The 27,511-nt window shown below is 41.9% G+C and overlaps 1 protein-coding gene across 5 annotated transcripts; it reads right to left on the bottom strand.

Moving 5' to 3' along the window:
- Nucleotides 1–154: 154 nt before the first annotated feature.
- On the bottom strand, nucleotides 155–25,793 carry sh3d19 (SH3 domain containing 19). 5 transcript variants are annotated; one of them, XM_061246745.1, is made up of 22 exons: nucleotides 25,764–25,793; nucleotides 25,265–25,385; nucleotides 18,581–18,617; nucleotides 15,874–15,914; nucleotides 15,689–15,737; nucleotides 14,938–15,073; nucleotides 14,534–14,705; nucleotides 12,878–14,287; nucleotides 12,692–12,787; nucleotides 11,935–12,059; nucleotides 10,895–10,953; nucleotides 9,314–9,536; nucleotides 8,933–9,001; nucleotides 8,257–8,394; nucleotides 8,018–8,102; nucleotides 7,409–7,539; nucleotides 7,210–7,268; nucleotides 6,847–7,076; nucleotides 5,372–5,439; nucleotides 4,055–4,247; nucleotides 2,202–2,302; nucleotides 155–1,933 (listed from the first exon to the last, which is right to left on the bottom strand). In XM_061246745.1, exons 1-22 carry the CDS (start codon nucleotides 25,764–25,766, stop codon nucleotides 1,817–1,819), a joined length of 3,663 nt encoding a protein of 1,220 aa, XP_061102729.1. In that variant the 5' UTR covers nucleotides 25,767–25,793; the 3' UTR covers nucleotides 155–1,816. The 5 variants fall into 5 exon arrangements, with proteins under 5 accessions (XP_061102729.1, XP_061102730.1, XP_061102731.1 ...); XM_061246746.1 differs by having other exon boundaries at nucleotides 8,018–8,090; XM_061246747.1 differs by having other exon boundaries at nucleotides 14,534–14,684.
- Between the last annotated feature and the right edge of the window lie 1,718 nt (nucleotides 25,794–27,511).

Genomic DNA, 27,511 nt, shown 5'->3' with positions numbered 1-27,511 from the left:
CATTTAAAAAATGCATTTTGTGTTTACTTCTGTTGTCTTTGACTAATATTTAAATTTGTTTGATGATCTGAAACATTTAAGTGTGACAAACATGCAAAAAAATAAGAAATCAATTCACACCACTGTATGTAGAATAAATAATGAGGCTGCATGGTTTCGGTGATTATTTATTGTATATACAGCACAGGTTGTTGAACCTATAAATCTAAAATATAATGTAAACTGCGTCACTCTTGCAGTGTGCTTACTTTCAAAAAACATATTTAAAATTGATTAAATCTGCTTGCGATATAAATCAAAATGCCTTTATATGGTGCTTTGCACAGTAATCTATTACAATTGGAATATCAGAAGCAATACATTACTTATTGACTGACAGGAGCAATACTTTGATGATGATCAATTGATTATGAATCAGATTTATACGGGCAAACTGCATTAGTAAGTGGAGGACGTGCAAAGGCTTCAGTTGGTAAAACCCTAGGGTGCATTACACACATATACTTGGTCTAAAATGATATTATTAATAGCAGCAGAAGTAGTTAGAAGGGTCTAAATTACATGGCTTTGGTGACCTCCACTCTCACAGTGCTGTCGGCCTTTTCCGTTGGCATGGCAGCACCGTGAGAACATGAAAATACAGTATGTATCAAACACTCGTCCACTTCTGCATTTGCATAGATGAGTTAATGAACAAGATTTACAATTTTTGTATCTATATTCATATTTATTTTCAAAGGAATTTCTCAGTGATTAAAGACTGAACAGTCGAAAATGAGTGTGAAAAATAAGTATAACAGCAGCAAATTGTCAGCCACAAGGTGGCCCTCACTCCTCCTTATGCATTCTATTTTTTGATGATATGTAGATTATACCTGACATATTGTGCATACTGGCACTGCACATCAGTTGTGTCCGTCACTCTTAGGATAGTGAAGGCAAATACGACACCTCAGAAACATGTGAAGGTGCCAGATTAACCACAGAGGCCTGAGATCGAAATGTTCCACCTACTGAAATCCCTTCCATCCTGAGTGACGATAAGCCTGATCCAAACGTCCCACCTACTGAAATCCCTTCCATCCTGAGTGACGATAAAAGCCCGACCACACAGCACACTGTGGGAGCACGAGCATTGCAGAAACTGGACTTTTAACAGCTTATTCAAAATGTGGTGGTTCCAATGTTTTTAAGCCATATAAATACATCTGTTCAGTCTGACTACAGCTGTTCTGTAGTGAATACGGTTCCATCTAAACAAAACTTGCGAGAGAGAAATTTCTCACAGCATAGTATGAAACTGCATTATAAGACACTAAGAGTTATTTTTGTCATGGATAATTTTTTAATGCAAATACAGAGGTCTAAATTAAATGTTTAAAGATCGCTCAGCACACCACAACATTCAACAAACCATCCTATTCAATCCATACGTGTTATTTATTTGGAGATTTGTTTTAATAAAGAAACTACACTTGGAAATATTTAATATTCCGATAAAAACTTTGTAAACAAAGAAAAAAAACTTCTGGCATTAAAAAGAGTGCAGTCTGTTAGTTCTGCATAATAACACTGAAATAGGAGAGGCTAGGAGATCCCACATATTCCGTTCAAGCAGAAAGAAATACTGTTTCGGGAAGGCATGGCTTGGACAGTGGCAGCTCAGTCATCCTGCACACGGTCATGGAAAAGAAGGGTCCCTTTGCATTGTCATTTTTTATGATTATCCCATGCCCTTCTTCTTGGCACCAATCATCCAAACTACAAAATACCCTCCCCACACAGTAGCATTCTCAGTTCATTTTGGCCCAGAGCATCATGGTTCTTTCAGTACTTGGACGTAGTTTCTAGGCACCAAGCCATGCATCCCGTTCAGTTCTCCCAGAAACCATTCATCGTCTATGGACTCCAGACCTGTTATAATATCACCGACCTGCAGACACCACACAGACAAAACAGACAGCTATAGAATTGCCACAAAACCATTCACCAGCCACTGTATTGCGGGGGTCTATCCGCACAATAGTAAAAGGTATATTTTTAACAGATGGCTTATTTAGTAAAAATTTTTAGATAAATGCATTTCCCTTGCTGCAAAAATATTCAATGGACAATTTTCCTCTTTCAAGGACAGTGGGATATTGACCAACTGTCCAAAACATCTTCCATGACTGCAGGGGAGACAGCTCCCTCAGACTGACCTTTATGGAAAGCTCCTCTTCGCTCTCCGACACAAAGTCAAACAGGGCTCTTGCTCTTCCACCGCCCCCACTGCCTGGGCTCTCCGATCCTTCAGGTGGTGCTGCGAGGGGATAGGGGAGGGTTGTGTTAGCCTGTTTGACAACAAGATCTGTCTCACAGACCAATGAGTATCGGCACGGCCAGCCTCAGACTGGAATAACCAGATGGCCCTGCTTCATAGCCTGTTAAACTGATCAACGGAAAAAATAAAATAAAATAAAATAAAAAATATGGGTCCAAAAGTCTGAGACTTTTGCATTCTTTTCTACAGTAATTTAATAGAACCTTTTAAAATTACAAATTATATTATCAGTATAACAATTTGAGTGAAAAGTTGAATTTTGGAGTATTTGGTAATGGCAACGTGCACTCGAGCTGGCATGGCATGGGCTGATGATCCTTGTTATCCCATTATTTGACAATGTTCTAAAGAGCATCTTGTGATGTTACTGAATGCTTTGCTTTCGTCAGTGATTGTGGATTTTCCAGCACTCCTTGCTCTTCTTTGGTCTTCAAGTAGTTCTTGCAAATCTTTGAAATAACTTTAATTTGTTAAGAAAAAATCAAAATCCTAAAACATTTAGTTTATTTTCAAGATTATGGAACCACCCCCCCCCCCCCTTACTAGCTTCAGAAATGTGTGTGGCAAAAAAAAGTCCTGATATCCATGTGGAATTTACCTTTAACCCTTTTTACCATGAACCTTTTGAAGAGTAGGCTTTTTGTGTTCTAGAACATTGCTTTCAGTAGTGATTGTTACCATCAGCATTAGAATGTTCAGTGCAGAACATTCTAATCTCATATCTAATCTCAAGGGTTAATTTCCACTCACACCTCGGCAACATGCATGACCCTCCCTAAATGACCATTCAGGAGTGGCAGTGAGTATAAAGGTGTGGGAACAGGGGGAGGTTGCAGACTCCTTTCCCAGGAGGGGTACCTGTATTGTGTATCTGAACAATAATCTCAATTCCTTCAGAAAATATCCAGCTGTACAAATGAGGAATATTTCAAAGGTGAACTGAACTTTATCTCAGGTTTTCTATCAGGCCCATGACTAATCACACAGTGTTGAAACGAAATAGAATGGGGAGATTAGTAGGATAGAATAGGGAGCTGAAATGACATGGCCACTGAATTTGAAGTTACTGTTCATTGAATCACAAAAAAAGAAACACTTCTATAGGTAGGCTTTAATGTAAAAGAAGAGAGAGGAAACGGTTTGCATGTGTATCAATGTCCGTGAATCCTGTGAGGAAAAAAAAATTATAAAACCAAAAATTGTAACGAGACCTGACTCACCCTGCGTAAGAGGCTTGTAATGTGAGGAATTTGTCAGGTGATGCAGAAATTTGATATTTACCTGTTTCCTGCTATGTCGGGACCATAAGCCTTCAGTGCACAATGAATAAATCCTTTATCCCCCATTGCTCACAAACATGCTTTATTTCCTGGTATAAATTGGAGCACCTTCCCTGTTGCACCTTTCTATTGTTCAAACATCTCCAGAGGTGAACAAGTAAAGTACATAGATGGCCAACACCTTACTAACATCCATTTTGGCATGAAATGCAGATAAAGTGGCAATATACCTATAAAAAGACGTGGGCAACAGGTATTGCTTATGAAATACATACATACAGTATAAATGCAAATAAAGTTGTTTCTAACACTGCCCACCCCTGGAGTCCTTGCTGTGGTAAGTACAGGTAAAGGTTGTATTGGTACCAGTGGTTACTGCCCTGTTGAGTTGAGTACCACAGGGGCAGGTTGTAACTCAAACGGGCGACCTGTGACAGTCCCTGGCTGTTACCTGGGCAGGGCTCCACGAAAGCCACCGGGAAGCATCCCTCCCTACCGTCCAGACGCCCCCGGCACCACTCTGCATCCAAGTGCTCCGTGATCAGGATGACCGCCCCCTGCTGGAAGGCCAGGTCCTCATCCGTCTCCGCGGTGAAGTCATACTGCGCCCGGCACCACTCTGCCCCCGCAGGAGAGAGCTGTAACTGCAAACACAGAGACCCCCATTATCACCACCACTCTGCCCCCTGCAGGAGAGGACTGTAACTGCAAACACAGAGACCCCCGTTATCACCACCACTCTGCCCCCTGCAGGAGAGGACTGTAACTGCAAACACAGAGACCCCCGTTATCACCACCACTCTGCCCCCTGCAGGAGAGGACTGTAACTGCAAACACAGAGACCCCCGTTATCACCACCACTCTGCCCCCTGCAGGAGAGGGCTGTAACTGCAAACACAGAGACCGCCGTTATCGCCAACTGACACAGTAGAGCATACCTGGGTCAAATAGTTGTTTTAGATTCTACGCTTTGCTTAGCTTGTCTGATGTGATGGAACCTATGAAATACTGTAAAATAGTACAGAGATATACATATCGACCAGGGGGCAGGGCAATATACTGTAGAGTAAGAGCGATTATAATGGCTTTATCTCCATAGGTGATGTCACATACAGTACCTAGGATTGACATCAGAAATCTAGTGATCTAGACCAGGTGACCAATTAGACCGATGAGCCAATATATATGGGAAGATCCACTATGGGTCGAAACATTTTTTAATATTAATGAAGAATTATATTGAGTTTGGGTTGACAGGCTCTACCACTCTGAAACAGTGCAAAGCCTTCTGGTCCTCTTGGTTGGTTCAATTGCACCAGGCAAAATCAATCAAGCACAGAAAAGTATTTGAATCAAAAACAATTATGTATTTGACCCAAGTCTACAGGAGAGACACTCCTGGGGGCAGTGACGTAAAGACCATTTAATCAAGGTCTTTGCCTTCCACCGTGACAGCACAGGGAGATTAATGTGATCAGACCTATGTGATTAGTGTAATAAAAAGAATGCACCTCTGGATATTAGCTAATTAGTTTGGCAGCAAGTAATTTAAAGCCTACCCAAGAATCATATTAGTGACCTCAGGCATCTTGTTTATACCATATTTGCAATGGTGATTTTCAAGAATAGCAATTTGTCAAAATACGGGCACAAATGCAGTCCCAGTCTAGCTTTAATGTGAAGTTAATGTGAGTGCTCACACTCAGGAGGTGGGAGTTATTCAGGCGAATTTCATGGCCATTGGCCAAAGAGGCCAATGAATCCTTACCTGGCTGGGCCTAGCAGGCACTTGGTTCTTAGAAGCAGGCACTTGGTTCTTAGAGGCAGGCACCATTCCTGAAAAAAACAAAAAATAAAACAAAGTCAGAGAGAGATCATTGATTGAGACTCCTTAAATCAAATCCGGCACTCAAACACCTCCCTATAACCCTATTGTAGGGCAAGGGCAACATGAAATTCAAGGCTCAATACAATTGTTTTCTGGCAAACTCACATAGCAACATGGCACTGAAGAATTCATTAGAAACTGCCGCTTTTTATTATGGCTGAAAGAGTGATACAGGCTCTGTGTGAACACAAAACCATGCATGTGAAAACATTAAAAGTTATCATGAATTAGTCAGTCATGACATTATAGGCACAGCAATAATGGTTTCCATATGTCAATATTTCCTAAATTCAGCACTTCACACAATATCATCCACATTTCCCCTCTACCAGGTGAAGTACACTTCCCATAGTCCATGTATGCAGGACAGAGGACACATACTGACAGACAGACAGACAGGCACACAAGAATACATAACTGGAAACCAGAACTGGGGCACTGTTTGACTTACAGTATAGCAGATTCTAGGCATAAACATTGTAACGCAGAAGTCAATCAATTTGATTAGAAAATAGCTGATTGATAATGTAGAAGAAGGTAGTTGTGGCCAAATAAAATAGAACTGGAAGATAACGTGTCAGTTTATTCAGCCTTAAGTTAAAATGGCTTTCAATGATTTATTCAATTCTGTTAGCTGCTTATTTGATGCCACAGTTGTATTTCTAGGCAAAACAAATAATAAATAATAAACAATAAATCATCACTGGGTACCATGGACTGATGTTTTTTTCATAAGCATAACACTATAATCATTGAAAGAGTGATGAATTGTTTATGAAGGTCTCATGAGGTCACACTTATAATATAACTTTTGAAGCTATGTTTGGATCAGTTATGACTGATGGAACCATGCTGTAGTGTTTTTACAGGGCTATGGACAGTGGGTGACCTGTTGGAAAACGTATGTGCACCTCCCTATGTAGCTCCGTTTCATTAAATAGTCTTTGCACAGCCTGAATCAAACACAGCCCTTAATTAAAAATAAACACATCCTGGCGTGTCTGTGCCCACCAGTCTTTCAGAGGGGAAATCTTTCAGCATTTACTGACATAAACGTGTCCTGGAGAATAACTTTTCAAATAGTTTTTTTTTTTTAGATCTTTTTTTAAAGATATATATTTTCAGCTTTACTGGACAGTATAGTATAGAGAGACAGGAAGAATGGGAGCGAGAGAGAGGGAAAGACATGCGACAAATGTCAGACGGTCGGATTCGAACCGCCGACGTCGCGGCTCGCAATGAGCATGCGGTCAGTGCTCTACAGGCTGCGCCACCGAGACACCCTGATCGTTTTTTTAAAAAGATAAACTGCACTATTTTCCACAGCATTTCTCTGTTTGTAGTCTTTCCCTTACCAGGAAGTGGGATCCTCATCTGCACATTCTGTTGCGTTGGTGGCGGGGGTGGGAGGTCCTCCACGACTTCGACATAGTCGAGAGGAAAGATCCCCACGAAGCCGTTGAGCTCGCCCCGGGCCCATTCCTGCCCGATGTACTCCTTGAGCCTGATGACCTCTCCCGCGGGGAACGAGAGCTCGTTGCTCTGGTCCCCCTCAAACTCATACCGAGCCACGCATCTGGGCCCGCTGCAGGAAAACAGCCGCAAAAAAACATCTGACTGCCTACCACGCTTACCACACTGAGAGAGCTTCTCTGAGTTAGCCATTATGCCTGTAAAACCTAAATGCTGCCATAATACGTCACATTGTGGAAGCTAACCTGATGCTTGCTGGTCCTGGGGGTGCTTTCTGTCCACCGGGTGGAGCCGGAATGACGGACTAATTGAAGGCAAGCAGAGGAACAGAGACATTATGTCATAATTGAAGAAAGTACTGAAACATATCATTGCCGCTTCTTTTCCTCGGGAGGCTGTGGGAGTTGTAGTGTAGGGTGTGGTGAAAGGGGGAGCGGGTCTCACCAGCATTCGGACGTAGCTGACAGGGAACATTCCGGTGGCGCCCCGGGTGCATCCGCGGCACCACTCGCCGTCCACCCACTCCACCATGGACACCAGATCTCCCGCCTTCAGGGCCAGCTCCTCAGGGCGCTCTGAACACAAGCCACACTCGTCAGCCCTCCACCCACAGTGCACCTCTTATTTAAACGCCTTTATCCAGAGTGATTTACCATTAAAACAGTAATTTTTTTGAATTTACTGAAGCATGGGGTATAATGGCATTGCCCCGTCTAGCAAATCAGGTTCCCTAGCCTTTACACTACATACTCTCTTCATTCTAATTGAGAGAAATTCAGCTTTACTATGCAGCAACCCACCATAGCCAGTTTAAAAACTATTTGAAGCAAGCATTCTCAAGGAAAGTGGTGTCAACCTTTACAAAAGAAACGGGTCCCTCAAAGAATGTGTAGCAACCTTTCGCATAACAAAAATACCACCATTACCTCCTTATCTCACTACTGATTTTCAAAGGCTTGCAAGCATTGCCATTTTTAGAAAAGCAACAATGCTCAACAGATGAGCATATGGGGAAAGTGATATGGGTCATTGGCACTGTGTTGGAAACATTACCTGGAACAAAGTCATACAGAGCTTGAGCCTGCAGTCCACTGCTCCCTCTCCGAGCGTCTGCAGGGGGCGGGATCTGGGGGGAGGACTACGACATCAGACCAGGAAGTTAGGTCACAGTTTCATCTCTGTCACAGATGATAAATTAATGTTCCACAACAGACTTCAAAGGAATTACAACGCCTGGAATGTTTTGAGAGGAGATTCCAGTGACTTAATGGAATTCCCCTCCCAGACATTACCTGTGGCATGCTGGAGGCACTGGACAGGGGAGTGATAATCTTCAGATAGGACTTCTGAACCGGGCCCTTGGCGTCTCCCACTTGGCACTCAAATGTGTTGTTGTCGGTCTGGTCAAGGAGCACCAGAACTTCATTTTTCTTCAGAAGTATAAAGAGAGAGGTGAATTTTTACAGACATTAATGAACATTTCTTCCAATGCTGAAACAGATCTGACTTTGCTGTGCACCCTGTATTATGGCATCATTGCCAGTGACTCAAAGACTCAAACCTTGCAATGTAAGCTACAACATGTTGTACATAAACAATGCTTAAAGAAATAAAAAAGACACGATAACCATGTTTTATTATTTTGAATTTTGAGCATGCTGTTTCTAACAACATTCTGCGAAAGACAAGAAAATATGCTCTGTTTCCATGATTAACGATTAGCGATTAAATGTCCGCTTATTTTTTTAAACTTAAAGCACTTGTTCCCGTTCCGTATATTGCGCATGTAATTTCAATCATCTCCCACTGCTGTAGATGAGGTATACTGTGTCATTTAATAAATGTTTTGTAAAACACTCCACTCCACTCCAGTTCTGCCGGTTTTGTGATTTTCAACAACCAACCCAACAAATGACCCAGCCTTACTCATAATCACTCTAGCGAGTGTGAGGCTGTGAATGCGTTTACCTGAAAGGAAAGCTCTCCGGTGTTACTGCCATTGTAGTCAAACTCTGCTATTGCATGTGGTATTTCCAGCTGGGAGAAAAGAGAAAATTGGTCTGGTCACCTGTTTTCAGTGACATATTGGAAGGTATCTCTGTCTCTAATAAAGAAATGAATGAAAACCAACACCATCTACACCCTGGGAGGCAGCAATATTGCACTCTTTTTATAGGGAGAGCACACAGTCCTCTTGCTTTTTGTTCAACTTTATACAAACATTATAGGTAGAGATAATGACAGTGACAGGTAGAGAAGGGACCACGGTGCAGAAAGTTCCAGGATGGGGATGTGGAGATCTGTGTATGACTGTGTATTTGCGTATGACTCTCCAGACTGCGCTCTTACTGTGTAGCTGTTGTAGAGAGGGTGCCCTGGGCTGGGTCTGGGGGGCTGAACAGGAACCTTCTTCACTAGCCCCCTGGAGCTCTGTGATCTCGTGGGCAGTGTTGCCGCCCGTCCGGCCTGGAAAGCGGGGCCGGGGAGACCTGAAGCTGCAGGTCGGGGGGGCCTGCCAGGTGCTGCTTTCGCAGGAGGGGGGCGAGCGGGAGCGACCTTTCCTCCAACGGGCCTGGGTGACAAGGATGTTTGGAGGACGTTTAGCCGAGCTCGACAGAAGACCGACTGCGTGTGTACAGTCCACAGGGCATGACACTGAGGACTGAGGACTGAGGTTTACAGCTGAGGACTGAGGTTTACAGCTGAGGACTGAAGTTTACAGTAACTGTCAAACAGGACTGTGCTGTACAGTATAATCTAAACACTACTGTATCTAATTAATCCAAAGTGGTGGTGGACACCACTGTGAACTGTGCATGCACGTTTTTCTGCTATCTGTATACACACGTTAGGTAATATAAAAGGTACAAAAGAACACTCTTCTGCTATCATTTGCAAGCTTATCAAGTTTAACTAAAATGTGGTTCATGGAATAACTCATTAAATCCAGAAACAAAAAATCCAGAAACTGATATTTTCTTGCCAACCCGTGGCCTACAGTATAAACTGGCCATTGAACAGAGCAGAATTGAGGGTGACTATGGACTAGCACAGTGCTGGTTTTCATTCCAACCACATTTGCAATCTCAGAATTTTTAGCAGCCATTTGGAGGCAGACCATTCAGCTGCTGCTAACAGTGTTTATGTGGGTGTGGTTGAGACTGCCCTCCTCCATACAAAAAATGTCCATTACACATGTGGAAACAAATGTAGTTTCTACATTTAACATTTACATTTAACTTTGACAATTACATTTAACATTTACATTTATATTCATATTTAAAATCTGCATTTACATGAACATTTACATTTATATTTATATTTAACATTTACATTTAGAAATTGTATTTATACATAATACAATCTTGCTTTAATGCATAGCATAACTGTTATAATAGTGATTGCAAGAGTAATAGAGAAAAATCTCTCTCTAAATGCTTCCAAAAGTGACATTTGCACGTAGTTTTTTTTACACTTGGCGATGCTAAACATGCAAGTTTGAACATGGTTACACAGTATGTAACTTTTTACAAATGGCACCCCATAAATGTGAAACCCAACTGCACATGAAATACTATGGCCGTAACCTGTTGTATTCTATATGACAGCCACTCATTGAATAAAACCGAAGCCTATTACTGTATGTACTATATGATGGACTAATGTGAAGCTAGAATGTAAAGTCAGCACAGGGCGGCCTGTAGCATAGTGGTTAAGGTACATGACTGGGACACGCAAGGTCGGTGGTTCGATCCCCGATGTAGCCACAATAAGATCCGCACAGCAGTTGGGCCCTTGAGCAAGGCCCTTAACCCTGCATTGCTCCAGGTGAGGATTGTCTCCTGCTTAGTCTAATCAACTGTACATCACTCTGGATAAGAGCGTCTGCCAAATGCCAGTAATGTAAAAGAAGATGATAATAACACTCACCGGGGTGGAAGCGATAACTCTGGCATCGGCACACTAAATCCCTCAGGGTTACTGGCCTCCTAGAAAAACAGAAGTGACAGATGCTCCTTAGGAATCGGGTAAAAATATGGGTCAACCCTACTGATGTGCAGTTAAACATTCAGTATTAATTCAATGCAGTTCAACTGAGATGAAATTTACCATATCAGAACAAAATGTACTCTATTGGTTTGCTGTGTGTTGTGGAGTAATTGCCATTAACATGGTATCTTAAATTATTTATCTACTGTATCTGTTCAGATACTGAACTAAGGCTAAAGGTTAAAGGTTCAGAGTTATGTCACATATATAAATGACCTTTACCAATCGTAATAACTGTATCACAGTACTCTCTGTATTGTGGAATAAGTACAGTTTTAGTATCTTATTTCTGCACCATTCACAGACCAGCTGTAAGCTGAGTACGTCATTCCTGTTTTCAGCTCTGTTATTATTTGTGCCATAACAGAGAGTGGTCTTTGTAACCAGCACAACGGGCAGCAAGGTCAAAGGTGGGCGGCAAACAGGTAAAAGGCTCGTTTGTGGATCCCTGAGTGGGTCAGTCAACGGTCGAGGGAGAAATGACAAACGATCAGTGTGACACTGAAGTTCTGAGTGGAGAATGGAAAGCAGTTTTTTTTTTTTTTCAGACAAAGGCCCATTGTGGAGTGGACTGGATGCCTGCCTCTCTCAGAGCAGTTGAGGTAATAATAAAAGATGGCTTTATATTGCTTCTGCTCTTTACACAGCACTTACTGCAGGTTGCAGTGAGTCCGTTGACGCATTACCACCAGCCCGAATAATGAATGAACGACACTGTGGCCAATGCGTTTAACTGCCATTCTCCCATGGCACATATAAAAGAATGAAGGTCTTGTTGTCAGTATTTGGTATTGGAGTTAGTTAATTAGATAGTCTTGCCCTGAATGGAATGCTGTACCTCTAAATGTATTTCAATTCAAGAGATTCATTTTACTCTAACGGTGTATTAGCTGTGCTTTCAGGGTCTGGGCAGATCTTACCACCGGAGGCGGTGGGTACGAGGGTCTATTGATGATGCGGGAAGGTTTCCGGATTGGGAGAGGCACTCCTCCGATGGGCTTCTGCACCGGGAGAGGAGGGGGCTCCTGGATCTCATTGTCATCCACTTGAGACAAAAGAATAAAAGTTCCATGGAGAATTACAGCATGTAGCCAACACTCCTAAACACCGCCCGCCAAGGCTTCATGTCACATTCCACTGATCGTTACACTACAACTGTAGCGGTTGCTATAATTAACACTCAGTGCGAGGAAAGCTCTACAAAGTGTTCGAAAGCAAATCATTTGGAGTGATGTGCTCTGTGCAGAACATTAAAATCAACAGCTAGAGGAATGCCGATATATAACGATACTAAAATTAATTTATAATTGTTTATATTTAATGATCTTTATTTTTGCCTTGTGTGCTTCTCTGTCTTGCTCTGCTCCAGAGATACAGTACATGAGTGTGTCTATACATGCAAGTAATATAGAACATGTTTAATCAGTTTTTAGATGCCTTCTTAGATTCAGGGTTTTTATTAACAGGGCGCTGCTGTTAATTTTAGGTTTCGAAAAAAACGTTTTGAAATACATTTAAATGACTGAATAATAAAAAAAATTATGCACATTTGTTTTGTTGTTGCCTAAAGACTTTAATAATAATAACTTGGGGGTGCTGGGTTCTCCTGAGTGGCACTCTCAATGATTCAATATTTTAACCCACTTTCACTGCTGCCCACAGGTTAGACTGACTCACCTTTGCTGGGAACTCGGATCAGTGTGGGCTTGCGAGACAAGTTTGGAGGATTTTGATGAAAATTGACAGACCTCTGTGGTTTTATCGGGGTCTGGCCTGGAGGAAGGAAGGAAAACGGCTGTTATTTCTGGACAGGCGATTACAACCGCACTGTTTGGAAAGCGTCCAAAGAGCAAAGGCACTCACCGAAGGGCCTGTCCACGTTCCCATTCCCGTTCTCCATGTTGGGCTTGCTGAGCGGAAGGGGAGGGGCCTGGTAGGTGAGGCTGACAGGGTCCGCGGCAGGTTTGAATTTTGGAGGGGGTGGGGGCAGGATAACTGCAGGCTCGTGATTGGTCAGGCTGGCATTGTCCGCGGCAGGTTTGAATTTTGGAGGGGGTGGGGGCAGGATAACTGCAGGCTCGTGATTGGTCAGGCTAACACTGTTCATCATAGGTTTGATTTTAGGTGGGGGCGTGGGTGGGGTATTGGCAGGCCCCTCCTCCAGAGCCGAGAAGGTTTTGGCCCTGGCCATTACGGAGCGGCGCGAGGGGGGAATGAGCGGGACCTTCCCCGCTGGCGTCTCCAGGGTGATCTCGCTTTCGGAGGGGGCTTTGTGGAGCAGAGGCCTGGGTGCAGGGGTTGGTGGGATGAGCGCATCCTTCTGCCTTTTTTCCACACTCGACCCTGATGCATTGCTCAGCTCCAACATGCTGGAAGGCCGGGGTGTGAAGGTAGGTTTGGTGGCCACCGCAGGCGGTTTGGGGTATTGCGTGCGGGGGCGGGGCTCCGGCTTCACCAGCGGCCCCTCCTCCTCCATGTCCACAGCGGCCTGCTTCTCGAAGGCATGGATCTTGGCCTTTATGTTCCTCTGGCTGTGAGAGACGCTCATGCTGTCGTCCTGCTCGCTCAGCTCACCGCCGTCACTGGGGTCTGTCTGGTTACTGTGGTTACTGTGGTTACTGGGGTCTGTCTGGTTACTGTGGTTACTGGGGTTACTGGGGTCAGTCTGGTTACTGTGGTTACTGGGGTGGGTCTCGTTGCTGGGGTCAGTCTCGTCACTGGGGTCCGCCTGGTCACTAGGGTCAGTCTCGCTGCTGTGGTTGCCTTGGTCACACTGATCATCTGTGCAGAAAATATCCAAGAGCTCCTGCAGGTACTTACCTGAGGGAAGCCCCCCTGGGGAGAGGGGGATCTGGGGGCTGTCCCCTTCGTCCTTAATCCGGACTAAAGTCTGAACCTTCACCTCCCTGCTTATGGACTGCAAGCTGGGTTTGGAGCGAGGAAGCGGTACTGGCCGCTGTGTTGGTGAGAAGGCAGGACCGGCCTCACTCGGTTGAGACGGTCTCTCTACAGAACCGGAGCCGAAGGCCTCGGTTATCTCATCACAATGTGCGGGTAAAAGCAGAGAGGGGTCACTCTGAGTCACACAGCTGAGGTGGGAGAGACAGAGCTGGGCGTCGGCTGCCTGCTGGCTGGTTGTGGAGGATGGATCAGTCGGGGCGACAGGTGGGGCCTCCGGGATTATACAAGCCTGGTCTGCAAGGACAACGGTGTCGTCTGCCTCTGGCTTGGGTTTAGGTAGAGTTGGCCTTGGTGGCTTAAGGGGTCTTCTTGCTAAAAGAATAAAAGCATAGCAAATAAACGTTGATGCTGTGAAGAAGGGCTAAAACCAAGGAAAAGACACATTCAATTATTAAATTCTACTAAAATATCATTATAGGAGGTCATTATACAAAAGTAGACCAATGACATAGGAAAAAGGTAAACTGGACAGGTATACTTTCTCCAATGGAATCACTGTATCCAACAAGCTAACTAGATCATTTCAGTTTGATTACAGATACTGTACAGTATGTCTACCAGCAGATCCTCTTCTTTCAGTGGGCTGTGGAGTGGCACTGCATTCTGGGCCAGAGTCTAGCAGGAAGTCTGTCTGCGTAGCAATGGTGGTGGACTGTCGTCGGGTGGCGACCAGTGGAGGAACCTGCTCCTGGGTCTTCTCTTTGATCACCTGGTCATACGATGGTGGGGGCTGATTTGAGAGAGGACTGTATCTCAGAACACAGCACTGCAACATGACGAGGAGGCATAAACACACACACACACACACACACACACACAATCACATGCACACACAAGCACACACACACACACACACACACACACACACACACACACACACACACACACACACACACACACACACACACACACACACACACACACACACACACACACACACACACACAAAATGCGAGCATTACCTGGGGAGATGCTGGTATGTTCCCACCCCAGATTGGCTGAGCAGGAGGTGGGGCTGACGGAAATCCCCCAGAAGCTCCTGGGAACCAGGCGTTTGCTGCTAAGGGCTCAGCTGATAGGATGGTTATCTCTGGACGTCTGCAAAGTGAGCCATTGATTAGAGGTGCTCATGGCTTTGTTAAAAGAGCAGCTTGCTGCTCCACAGATATTGCAATATACTGTAAATGAACTCTAAATCAAACTAAAACCATACAATTCACTGATGCTGTAATCACAATCTTATCAAACCCCGCAGAGAGACCTATTTTCTTATTTGATGTGGTATGTTCATTATTTATAAATGTTTTCACATGTTTTCACATTCTTATAAAAATATGAAACATGTGAAAGGTCTTTACATATGGAAAAGATAAATTCAAATATTTTAATTGTATTAAAGCACATTATCAGCACATTGTTTAACCACCTTATTTTATTTGAAAGTAATAGTGAATATTCATGGGGGCCGGGTCTCAGTCATCTTGGGTTCCTTGACAGTACTGTGCAATCAAATGTCAAATACTGTCAAATAATATGTATCACTTTTATTTATTACACTGCACAGGAAACCATTTCTGTACAAAGAAATGATTTACCTTTCATTTCAAATTCGAGCTATTTGAGTTATCCGGAGTAACCTCAGTTAGTTGACAGTAAAGCTTCACTCGACAGTAACGCAGGTCACCTGCGGGTAGCAGGAGAGCAGGTGCATACCTTCGATCCCGAGTGTGATCACCTTGAGAGCTGTTTCTCGTCGACGTTGCTAAAACAACACAAGACATTCAGCCTCAGTTTTCCAGATGCTTCCCAATGTTTTTAGCTATTCTATGTTTCAATTGGAGCAATCAGCCAGTGAATAAATCAGCCAATATTTAATAAAATTAATTTTCACAACTCACTTCTTTTGATGGCAGCTCGTATAGAGGACAAAGCTCCTTGACTAAAAGAGACATATAGGGGTCAATTAGCACTTAATTTACGCTTGTAGCTACGCTATCAAGAAACACACACACACACACACACACACACACAAACAAAAACAAAAACAAAAAACTTACGCACACAAATAACAAAACATGAACAGTACCAAGACAATTTTACCTCTCCACAAAGCTCTGATTTTTGCCACAAGTGGATCTTTCAGCTAGACCAACAGACACCTCAAAATCAACATCGAAATAGTTAGTTACCCATGTGATTGGACAGGGTATAACATATGAATACGAAAATTGGTGGTGCTAATCATTATTACACCTTTTTGTGAAGTTTCTATTTGCTCTGAAATTTTCTCTGAATGTATTAGAATGAAACAATGTAGTTTTCCCATATCTACCAACAAATCTTTATTTTCTGCTCTTTTTTACTCAGGCTGAAATGATTTTTGAGGTGACAATGACCTGCCAGCTCCATAAGTACCACAGGCAAATAACACCTCATATTCTATATAAATATGTGGAATATGAACTAAAAAAACAATGTTTCAGGTGGATATAAATGACAACAGTGGATTGCATTTCACATTGAGGAGACTGAAAATTATTTTACTGAATACAAAACCTGTTCACTTCTGCTTTGAAACAAAGAGGCTATAGTCTATGATTAAGAAAAGTACAAGGAAACAAAAACAACACAATGACCTTAAACATTATGTGCTCACATCAGTGTTGCGATCTAAAGAAGCACAGTATAGTGTATGCTCTATAAATAAATTACTTAGCCCGTGTTTAGTAATAGAATGCAACCAAAAAACTGACACATGCTCTCTCACTTGTGCTTTTTGTATCCCAATCAGGGACGTGAGGCAAGTCCTTCAAGATAACAGAAACAGCACAGACACACAGTCTATCAGGTCACAGACAGGATTACAAATTCTTTGTTTACAAATACAAAACAGACAGGGTTTTACTTTGTGTGACAAAAGGGACAACAGATTTTTAGTTCACAGACAGAAAAACAGGACAACAGATTTTTCATTCACAAATAACAACATGACATCAGACATTCACATTATACTAACAAAACCGTGGCATCTTGTTGCACAGAGGTGTATAGAGGATGACAGCCTCAGTGGGCCTGCACCCAGGGGCTTCTGACATCATTCTCACTCAAAGGGATGGATCAAAACATTATTGTCTCGCCTAAGCAGAGCAGTCTGTGAGCGAGGCAGCAGGCGGAACAAAACTGCAGATCTGTGGCCATGAATGAGGTCATCATTCAGGGAACATCATAGAGAAAACGGCATGGCCAGTCAAAGGAAACAGATGCACCATATCCGTTGGGTGGACAAAGATACAGTGCAGTCCGTAAGACCGTTGGACAGTGGTACAATTTCTGTTCTTTTGGCTCTATACCCCAGCACAATGGGTCTGAAATGAAGTTAGGATAAAGTGCAGACTGTCAACTCTAATTTGAGGCTATTTACATATTGTGTGATCTGTGTTGGAATTACATCCCTTTGTATACATCGTTCCCCCATTTCAGGGGACCAAATGTAATTGGATAGTTGACTTCTCAGCTGTTTCTGATTAGTCAGGTGTATTCAATCACTTCGTTCGTGCAGGTGTTCAAAAGCTTTCTGTATCTAGTCATGATTCTAGACTTCTGATTGCTTTTGGAGTCTCAAAACATTTGTTCTTGGTGTTTGTCAAAATGAGGACTAGAGTTATGCCAATGGCGGTCAAGGACGTCATTATTTGTTTAATTTCAAATTCAATGTGCTGGAGCACAGAGCCAAAGGAGCAGATATTGTATCATTGTCCAAATACTTGCACTTTACATATGTCTTATAGGAGAGAAGAGATATTTTACTCTCACAATAAAAGAAAGAATATAAAGCAAAATAAAGCATACTTATTTATAAGTGAGAAAAGATGTCGTACTCATAGCAGAGAGTGAGAGAGATCAAGGAGGTCTTGTGAGGTGGTTCTTGACCATAATTATTTTCCCTCACTTCTAGTTTACGACATGCCATATCTTTACTGACTTAGCTTCATTTACCAGGTAAACTACACTTGATGTTCACAGCTATGGATAACTGATTCTTTATGTGAATTGTTCTTTATCTGACCAGTGTTCTGTAGTCGTTCAATGACGTTCAGCATGCACTTATTGTACATTGAGCTCCAACAGTTGAGGGAGACACAGCTAGGAGGCCTTACTCCTATAGCTGAGGGGGAGATAGAAGGGTCTTCTACATGCATGCAGTAAAAGGCCTGGTGTTCGTTGAACCGAAATAGTTTAAATGGATCCAAGATGAAATGTACGGTTGATTTAACAGAACGTTTTTAAAGAGGTCTTATTGTTATATTCTCTTTGAAAAAAGGGTTCTGAACAGGTTCTTTGGCTCATCATCATAGGGGAACCCTTTTTATTCCGTTAAGGAACCCTCAATGGCTCTCCACATGTGAAAAGTGTGAAAGCTCCACGATTGAGCCATTCTGCCCGAGTCCGACAAAGAACTCAGGTACTAGATAGGGTTAATCCACAGAGACATAGCGGAGCCTTTTGGAACCCTTGTGTGTAACCAAGACAGTTTTAATTCCGATAGTTGATAGATGAGACAGAGGCTATTACACCAGACAGAAAGGAGGTCGAGAGGGGTCTCACCTGAGACGGCGTTCTGGCTTGTTCCTCTCTGAGCGATCTGATGTAAAAGGAAAAGGAGGTAGATTTCAGCTTCATGTGCCACTGCACTGACATTTCAAAGAGTTTTACTCCACTTCCAAATCGTCAAAGGTTGTGTGAGCAGCAATGTTTCAACACCCAACTGTGCATTTTCTTTCGCACATGCTCAGTGCATGAGTTTCAAAGCTTTTCCCCGACTGCAACACAGACGATGAGCCCTCAAAGAATCATACTTGCTGTCAACTAACTTATTTAACAAAGAAGACATACACTGGAAAATTTATCTGACCTGAATTTAATAGTCACTATAACAATCAGTGGACTGGTAAATAAACTGAAACCATAATTCAATGTTTTTTTTTTTTTCAATGATTTTACTCTTTTTCTAGATTGAAATCCGTCATGGATCCGAAAATATACTGCTAAAGGCTCCACTAACATGGATTCTTTCTGTATTGCCACCACAAACCAATACCAATATAATGATTTTATACTGTACTTAATTTACAATAAAATCTCTTTTTAGAATGAAAATATAGCAGCAGCAGTTTTAAAAATTAAATTAGAATTAAAAATGATCAAAGCCTACGTTAGCTCTGGCGGATACTGTGATAATGTTTTTTTCACAAACAAAGCAGAACCTGAGAAACTCGTCACTGCTCCTCGCTCAGCTATGAGTTCTTCTCCCGATTAACCAGTTTTAATTTAAATTACGTTATCTGTACACGCAAGCTGGCAGAACTAGACCACACCTGTCTACTGAATAAAACATTTTTATTTCTCTTAATAAATGATTAATTGTTAATTAATTACACTATACAATAATTTACACCTCATCCCTCAATCCCAAAGGGGAGCAGCTTCTTATATGTGGATAAACGTTGGAGTTCAGTCAGAAAAGACCATAAACTGCAATTATGGAAATTATGAGATTAAAATTCCGGCACTGGTTAAGTCACATTTCAGAAGGACTGGAAGAAGGGGGTGGGGATTGGGGGTGGACTGAACACTTGGTACATGCATGTTTCAGATGCCTGATTTAATGCATTTGGATTCTCTCTGGAACTTTCTGTGGAGTTGAAAGAGCATATAACATGTCCCGCAGTCCCTTAATCCTATTGATGACTCATTAATACTGTTTCCATTCTGACAAGTTACAGTTCTACAGTATTTAGACAAAGGATATATTTATTACAAACCTCTTCATAATGCACCCTTCATAAAATCAGTGTAGCTCACATGCATACAGTAAAATGCATATGAATAATGAAACATAATGGATGTAAATTACACCATAAAAAACTACCATGGGTCTCCTTCCCTGCCATTGGAGCCCACAGCATAACTGTATTTGTGCTCACTCCCCATGAATGTGAAGCCTGATCCAGCTCCCCAAGCTTCAAGGCTGCAGGTCACTCAGAGTATGGACAGGTCTCTCAGCATCACTACAATGACGACTTTCCTCCAGACACCATGAATGGTCAGCCATTCCAAGCACTTTGTATCAGAAACTATGAATGGGCCACATTCCACTCTGTCACAGTTGCCTGACCTGAATTTGCTGAAATTTACTGGTAGGGCTTGACTTGTTTCGTCACAGCACCTGAATGACTTGCAAAATCTGTTTTTACTGAACACTGCAATATGTGCCAAACCATTGCACTGCCTGCTTACTGTAAATAAACTACTGAACACTGATTCAGGCTTTTACCAAGCCCTCAGATACATCCAAGGCAATACAGCCACATATTCATATCTTCATCTACAGTATACACACACACAAGACAGCATAACAATTCAATTCGACTGGGCCTGGAACCCCCCCCAAAAAAAACAGGTCAAAAAGAACTCCCCAGTTGAAAGAGAAAGCACAGGCCCTCATTGTAAACCCCATCTGTCTGTATCACCCACGCCCACCCATGTTAAAGTTGACTCCCAGCAGAGAAAATCCAATATTCAATGTCGAATGCCAGGCCTAGCAATAATATTTGTAAACCAGGCCAGCGCTTACGGACCAAAGTTCTGCCTGCAGTGGTGACCTGATTGTGTTACTGTAGCACCTACAGTACAGGTTTGACAATTTCACACCACACCTATTTTAACATACTGTGGCTCTATTCTTCAGACAGGAGAGAGGAAATCACTTCAGGATTCCTCTCCCTACCAACTCATTAACTATACATTCAATATAGCCAACTATTATAGCCAGCTCAACACAATGACCTGAAAAACTCATCTCACTGCATGGGGAGTAACTACAAGGAAGCATTTCTATGTTTGCATAGTGATTATGTGACATGCTAGCTCACCCACATGGTCTTCTATACAGTGCCTGTGAACTGAGAAGCTTTTATGCTGAATTTAGATCACATTTCCATTGTGCCATGGCTTTCTATTCTTTGGCTTGCCTTTTACTTCTAAATAAAAGGCTGCAGCAACAAACTACATTTGATGTAACAGTCTTTGTCCAAAAACTGATTTCTTGGATGCTTTGACAAAACTGACAGAGAATATATTAACTCATGTACGTTTCAGTAGTCCACACTAAATCTCAAAAGCACAGAAGAGATATCCTACCTGATAAGTTAAGTTAATATCCAATGCGTTTCCATAGTCAATGTGACACTCCTCAAATCCATCTCTATCGTGTGGCGTGTGGCAAAACACAAAAGCACAGTCACAGATGACAAGAAGGGCAGTGCATCTGGGAAGGGCTCTTCACCCCAGCCAATCGGATTCACAGGAATGTGACCATTCAGGAAGTTCTCACCTGCTTTCAGTCACTCAAAAACAGAACATCAACAAACTGCGACTGTTTAGTGTTCACTACACCAGAAGTCCACGTGATCTGTATATTATATTCCCCATGTGTTTCTCCTTCTCCCTTTTTTTTACAGTTTGCCTCCAAATAGATAAACATAACTGTGTAAAAAAAAAAAAAAAAAAAAAAAAAGGAAAAGTGCTTTTGTTTACAGCACTAATAGTAGTGCTAGTTAGTTTTTGCTTGGTTAGCTATAATGATGGCAGGTTTTTTTTTTTTTTTCAGTTCCAGGTTTTATGGCCTGACGGTGTTTGTTTTGAGGGGCGATGAGAACACTCCACTGACAGTGGAAGTCTCTCTGCGCTGGCACTTCCCACTCCACTCATGGGGATCTGGTGTCAGTGCTGGGTGTCCTCAAATTCATGTTCATCACAGTCATACTGCCTGGGGGTCCGCACCTGAAGCAACCCAGCATGGCTACAACCTCTCGCACTGCCACTGAACTACGCAACAGCACCACACCGAAGAGAAAGATGGTAATCTCAATTATCAGCTCCAATTCCATGAGTGCCATGAGCATGCGTACTGTTCCTCTGTGAGAAAAGTCAGATAAAGCATTGAATTTAAAGATGGCGCATTTCCGATGGCAAACAACTGTCTTTTTCTCTGCATGAATTTCACCAAAATAATAACCATTCTGTTTCGTTCCTAGAAATCTAGGTTATCAAATGACTCGTGCAAACACAATAAGGACTCAAAACGTATGCACCAACATCATAAGAAACTTTCCCATACAGAACCATTGTAAAGGTGAGGTCTGCATAAGCAAATTTAAGCATGGAGCAATTGAGCCTCTAGGCCTTTATTGTAACTCTCTGACCACACCCTCACCACTGCATTACCCAACAACACCACACCCTCACCACTGCACTACCCAACAGCACCACACCCTCACCACTGCACTACCCAACAGACCCACATCCTCACCACTGCACTACCCAACAGCCCCACACCCTCACCACTGCACTACCCAATAGCACCACATCCTCACCACTGCACTACCCAACCACTTTACCCAGTGCAACAACAACCTCCAACTACCCAACAGGGCATCTGCACATGGTCACATTTAACATACAGGCAGAGGCAGGCTGTTATTCATGGAGGTGACAGAGGGAATATTCTCAGTCATGGCCAGGCTTCAGACTGCAGAGTCAGAGACAGGCCAAAGCCAACACGTCACAGGACATGGGGGGTGGGGGTCATGAAAGGGAATGAGAAATGCTGGGAGGGGTATCAGGGGGGGCAACAGCTGTGATACAGCCTGTTTAGTAGTTTCTCACAGTTTATTTACCCAGCAGAAAGATGTTAGCCTCAACAAGCCTCCCTGAACTCTACACTCTCAAGTTCCACATGCTTCTTAAGACTAGTGCATCTTGAAGACATTTTTCATAGTAAAAGGCGCTAGGGTTGCCCCACTGTGTGTTTCTGTGTATTTGGGTGAAACAGTTGGGTGAAATAGTTTCAAAATAAACCTCTACTCAGAAAATTGGGTTCAATAATCATACAGGAGGTGGTAATGACTTTGTGCAAATGTTAGCTGTATGACACAGAAATATATTTAGAAAATCATATCGCAAAACAATAATCATGACTCATGATTAAATTACCATTAAAGGACCATTTAAATAGTGTAAACAAACACTGGGGTTTCTTTTAACTAGATAGAAAGCAAATTAAATCCAATTAAACTGTGAAATTAAATAGCCAATACTTTGGTAAATAGATACATTACAGCTGAATGTTCATTAACTATGCATGTGAAGTATCAAAGTTAAGAGCTTTCAAACAATGATTGTACTTTCATCTTTAACACTAACTCCTTCTCCCTCCACATCGGCCCAAATTGCATTGTATATGAACTAACCAACAAACAATATGATCAGATATGTATGTGAAAATGTGAATATGAAAATAATTATGACCACTTTGAGAGAAACATGGGAAGGTTAATGGAACAGATAATGTGCGCCTAACTGCCAGAAGGTAAAACATCTCTTTCATCCTGCAGTAATGTCCAAGTTGAAACTGCACAAAAAATGCAAAAAATAACATTACACTAATTGCTAGCTAACATTAGTAATTAGTGAAGAAGTAATTGCCTTATTAGGAAGCCTGTAAAATGGCTGCAGTTCTCATATGAAGATCCAGGGAGAAAACCTATTTTCTAATTTACAGTAGATTTTCATGGTAGATTAATAAATATTACATTCATGTTTACAGCATTACGTCATAACTTTTTGAAATTTGAAACATTTTCTACAGACAACCGAATGACATTAAATTGATTCCAGAGCCGATAACAACCGAAAAACGGAGCTACTCCTTGACAGAAACGGAGGCTGCTGTGATCTCACCCTCGCCCACCTGTCAGGCAGGGACAGCAGGTGTCACAATCTGAAACAGCTGTGAATGTTGCACCGGTCTGCTCGCATAAACTCGAATGGGTTGGAGCGCTTTCACAAGTATCAGATTACACTGAGATAAAGCCTTAACAGAAGCACTGAAGCTTGGTGGCTTTGGGAAAAATATGGTGGAATGGCTGTTTTTATGTATATACAAATAAACACCAGGATGGTGAAGCAGCGAAACAGAGTTTGCACTGCTGGGCGAACAGGCTGGCCGTTCAACACTGAGGGACAAACAAATTAAGTTCTATTTATAGAAAATAAATCTCCACCTGATCAGATCTCAATGCATTCTCTTGTGCAAAAAATTCCAGCTCTGAGAAAACAAATTCCTGTGATTCCACTCAGTGACATCCCAAAGCTCTTCTATCTTCTGATTAAGAAGAAAAAACCATCCTCTGGGTATTTTCTATCGTCCAAACTGCAAACATCACTAAAACAAGTTTAGACCATAGTCCATCAACCAATGTCTGAATGGAAACAACTAAGACATATGCAGTATTGTATGGTTCTCACGAAAATGGTTAATATCCCGGATGAACAGATAATGTGTGATAGTAGATTGATAAACCTGAGGAATAACTTCAGAGAAAGAGAGATTAGGACTTTCAGTTCTCAAATCTGTGGCCAATGTCTTCACTGCAATCATTGGGAAGGTGCTATAAACTGCCACAGGGCCTGTTATCATGGGTGCATGTGGAAGTAGAGATGGATGCTAATACAGATGCATTTCTTACAGGGCAGTGCAATTTCAGCTATGTGATAAACAGTGAAAACATTAACATAACAAACATGCTATTTAATGCTATATCAACAAACTGTGTGGTGGTTTCATTAAAAACCAAATATGTGTATTGTTATTATAGAGTCATTTGTGTATTTAGAAAAATAAACCTTACTCATAAATTAATCTGTTATCCCAAATGCGTTTTAATTTTCCCAGTGGAGAAACGGTGTTCAGGACTCTTTCGGTCACCATGACATCTTGTCTTTTTTAGTCTTGAACTGATGTGTTTAGACAACTCATTAATTAATATTAATAAATATTATTATTATACATATTAGGCTAAGGTAGAGCATCAAGCTCTTTTAGGCTACCCTACTGATTACTATGAAGGGTATGCAGTATTGTGAACCCGTGACTCATTCTTTAGAAAGAAGATATTTTGAGCATGAGCCTGCAGAACAGTAGAACACAATAAAAGTGATAACAGTCGTCTAACAAATTGCAGGCAAAGCGATTAGGTGTAGGAATCACAATATCAGTGCGTCTACTTTGATGCTTTCAATTGCGATATTAATTGTAACAAATTGACAGCCATGATTCAAACAGCAACACTGTGCAAGCCAAACGGAGACACTGGAAAAACCAGTCTCAATATCTCAATTAGTTAGCTTGCTGGACTTACTTGTTTTTGTCCGTTTTTTTTCATTTACCTGTTGTTGGGTTTGACTGTCCTCTTCGGTTCCGCAAAACTGCGAGTTCCCTGAACTCTCTCGGCTCCTCCTCCTCATCTCGCCTAGCTTCAGCCATTTGGGACTTAAAACACGAAGGAACCTGTCGCGTTAATAAACAGAAAATCAAATTCGTTGCTAACGAGCCTCGCTCCCTTATCCGCTGACCCAGCAAATGAATTCAGTCTCAATCGCCGTGGAAACGCACTTTGTACAGTGAGGCGGAGCTCCAAGCTACAAATAACTCTGCCTAAATTTATCAAACCTAACATTTACACATATAATGCAATGCTTGATTAGCAGTAGCCTATTGTTTCCAGTTTTCCACATGGCAGCTATTTCGATAAACGCAGAAAAGCTTAAACAAGTCTACTTTTCCAGGGCCGAGATATTCCGACGTCAACAGGAAACCCAGGGGGTAGAAAATCTCTGTTTTCGTTTGGAGGTGGTGCCTAGACCGAATACAGAGGAACTCACTGACCATAAGATTGCGAACGGACGGGAATGTGTCTCAGCTAATAACAGGCTAATAAACTTTATGCTCACTAGACAGTGGATGCAATTTATTCCTGTCATTGCATTTACTTTTAATTCAATGTTAAAGGAAGTTGAGCGATCGCTTTCCCTTTATTCTGCATTATTGCAACTCGTTGTTGCATGATAATAGGGTACTACAGAACTAACAATTTATCAAGTCAATTCATGAAATTCAAAAACAGGCCAATATCACAGAGTAGGCTAATCCAACTTCAAATATATTTTTCATACTGCTATACACCCAACACCGAGGTATCCATTTTTACTCCACATTTACACCATCCATTATATTGGAAAAGGGGAGTAAGAGTGCAGTTTTAATTTACCATTATATGCTCCCCACAGAGGAACAATGACTAGGCCTTCACTTAATTAAGCAAGTAGCTTGGAACTTCACTGAAACCTAACACAGCCTTTAATTGTGTTAAATGTTGGCTACATGCTGACTGTGTGTTCTTCTGGTACTGTAGTTTCTGTTATTTGTTTATTATTTGTATAATTAATCATAGCATACGTGATACTGGTTTTGCTGGTTAATATTTTTTTGTGTAGGTATTTGTATTTATTTTTTCGTTATTTTTGTCATGTAGGCTATTCCACAGGATATAGCGATGGGAATGACACTATCCTGCAGGTTTTTGCAGGGGTGTGGCATGGAATTGTAGGCACAACAAATGCAGTCTCTCTGAGCCCCCTTTCCAAACTGAAGGCTTCTTGAGCCCCCCCGACCTAGGGGCACTGGGTGGGTAGTCAGTTCCATTACTCTGACTACGATATTAGCGGATTTTGCTGAGTTGTGCTGAATGACATGTCTGTCTTTAAGGTCAGACATCCTTTAACCGACATGTTGGCATGAACAATTATTTGTAGAAAATGAAAATAACCACAGTTCTAAACTAGTGAATGAGTAAAGATAGGATTTGGCACTTCAAATTAATGCACTTGAGCTATATGTTTGTCACTGTTTGCCGTTTCATTCATACAGTTCAAAACCTCCTGCTGACAAAACAATGTAAGCCAAGATGGTAGACCAGCTCAATCAAGCTGAAAATGAAAATAGCTGTGCTGATAGACTAGCTTAATACATTACATTACATTACTTTAATGGCATTTGGCAGACGCTCTTATCCAGAGCGATGTACAGTTGATTAGACTAAGCAGGAGACAATCCTACCCTGGAACAATGCAGGGTTAAGGGCCTTGCTCAAGGGCGCAACGGCTGTGTTATTGTGGCTACACCGGCGATCAAACCACCGATCTTGCGGAACCCAGTCATGTGCCTTAACCACTACACTACAGGCTGCCACATAATAAAGCTAATGTGATGGTCACTACCATTTTCACTGATGCTGTTTTTTAAGTAGGGACTTCCATATGAAATGGTGTGTTAATTGTTGAAATTTTAAGGTTAAATAAACACTCATTTAGGATATTGTGGCAGGCAGGCAGCAGTCATCCCCAAAAACTATTTTGCACACAGATCAGCTGATCACTCTTATGAGCAGAAAAGTTTGTAGACTATAAACATAATATTTGTTGTGTACTAGTAGGCTTAGTATTTGTTGTAACCATTTCCTCAATTGAATACCATAGAGTAGGCTATACAGTCCACTCCAAAATGTTTGGCCAATTCCTTTGTTTTTGCAATAAACTTAATATATTTGGGGTTGAGATAAAAAGATGAACACAAGA

The sequence above is a fragment of the Conger conger genome, chromosome 6 (assembly GCF_963514075.1).
Source record: "Conger conger chromosome 6, fConCon1.1, whole genome shotgun sequence".
In the NCBI taxonomy this organism is placed as follows: Eukaryota; Metazoa; Chordata; class Actinopteri; order Anguilliformes; family Congridae; genus Conger; species Conger conger.
The sequence above is the reverse complement of the archived record's forward strand: the minus strand, read 5'-3'. Positions and strand labels throughout refer to the sequence as shown.

What these genes read in the sequence shown, in the direction of transcription:
- sh3d19 (XM_061246745.1), bottom strand. An exon ending in ACGAGCTGCCATCAAAAGAA is followed by an intron (nt 15,738 to 15,873) that starts GTGAGTTGTGAA and finishes GTGTTGTTTTAG; the next exon opens with CAACGTCGACGAGAAACAGC. An exon ending in GATCACACTCGGGATCGAAG is followed by an intron (nt 15,074 to 15,688) that starts GTATGCACCTGC and finishes CTCACTTTGCAG; the next exon opens with ACGTCCAGAGATAACCATCC.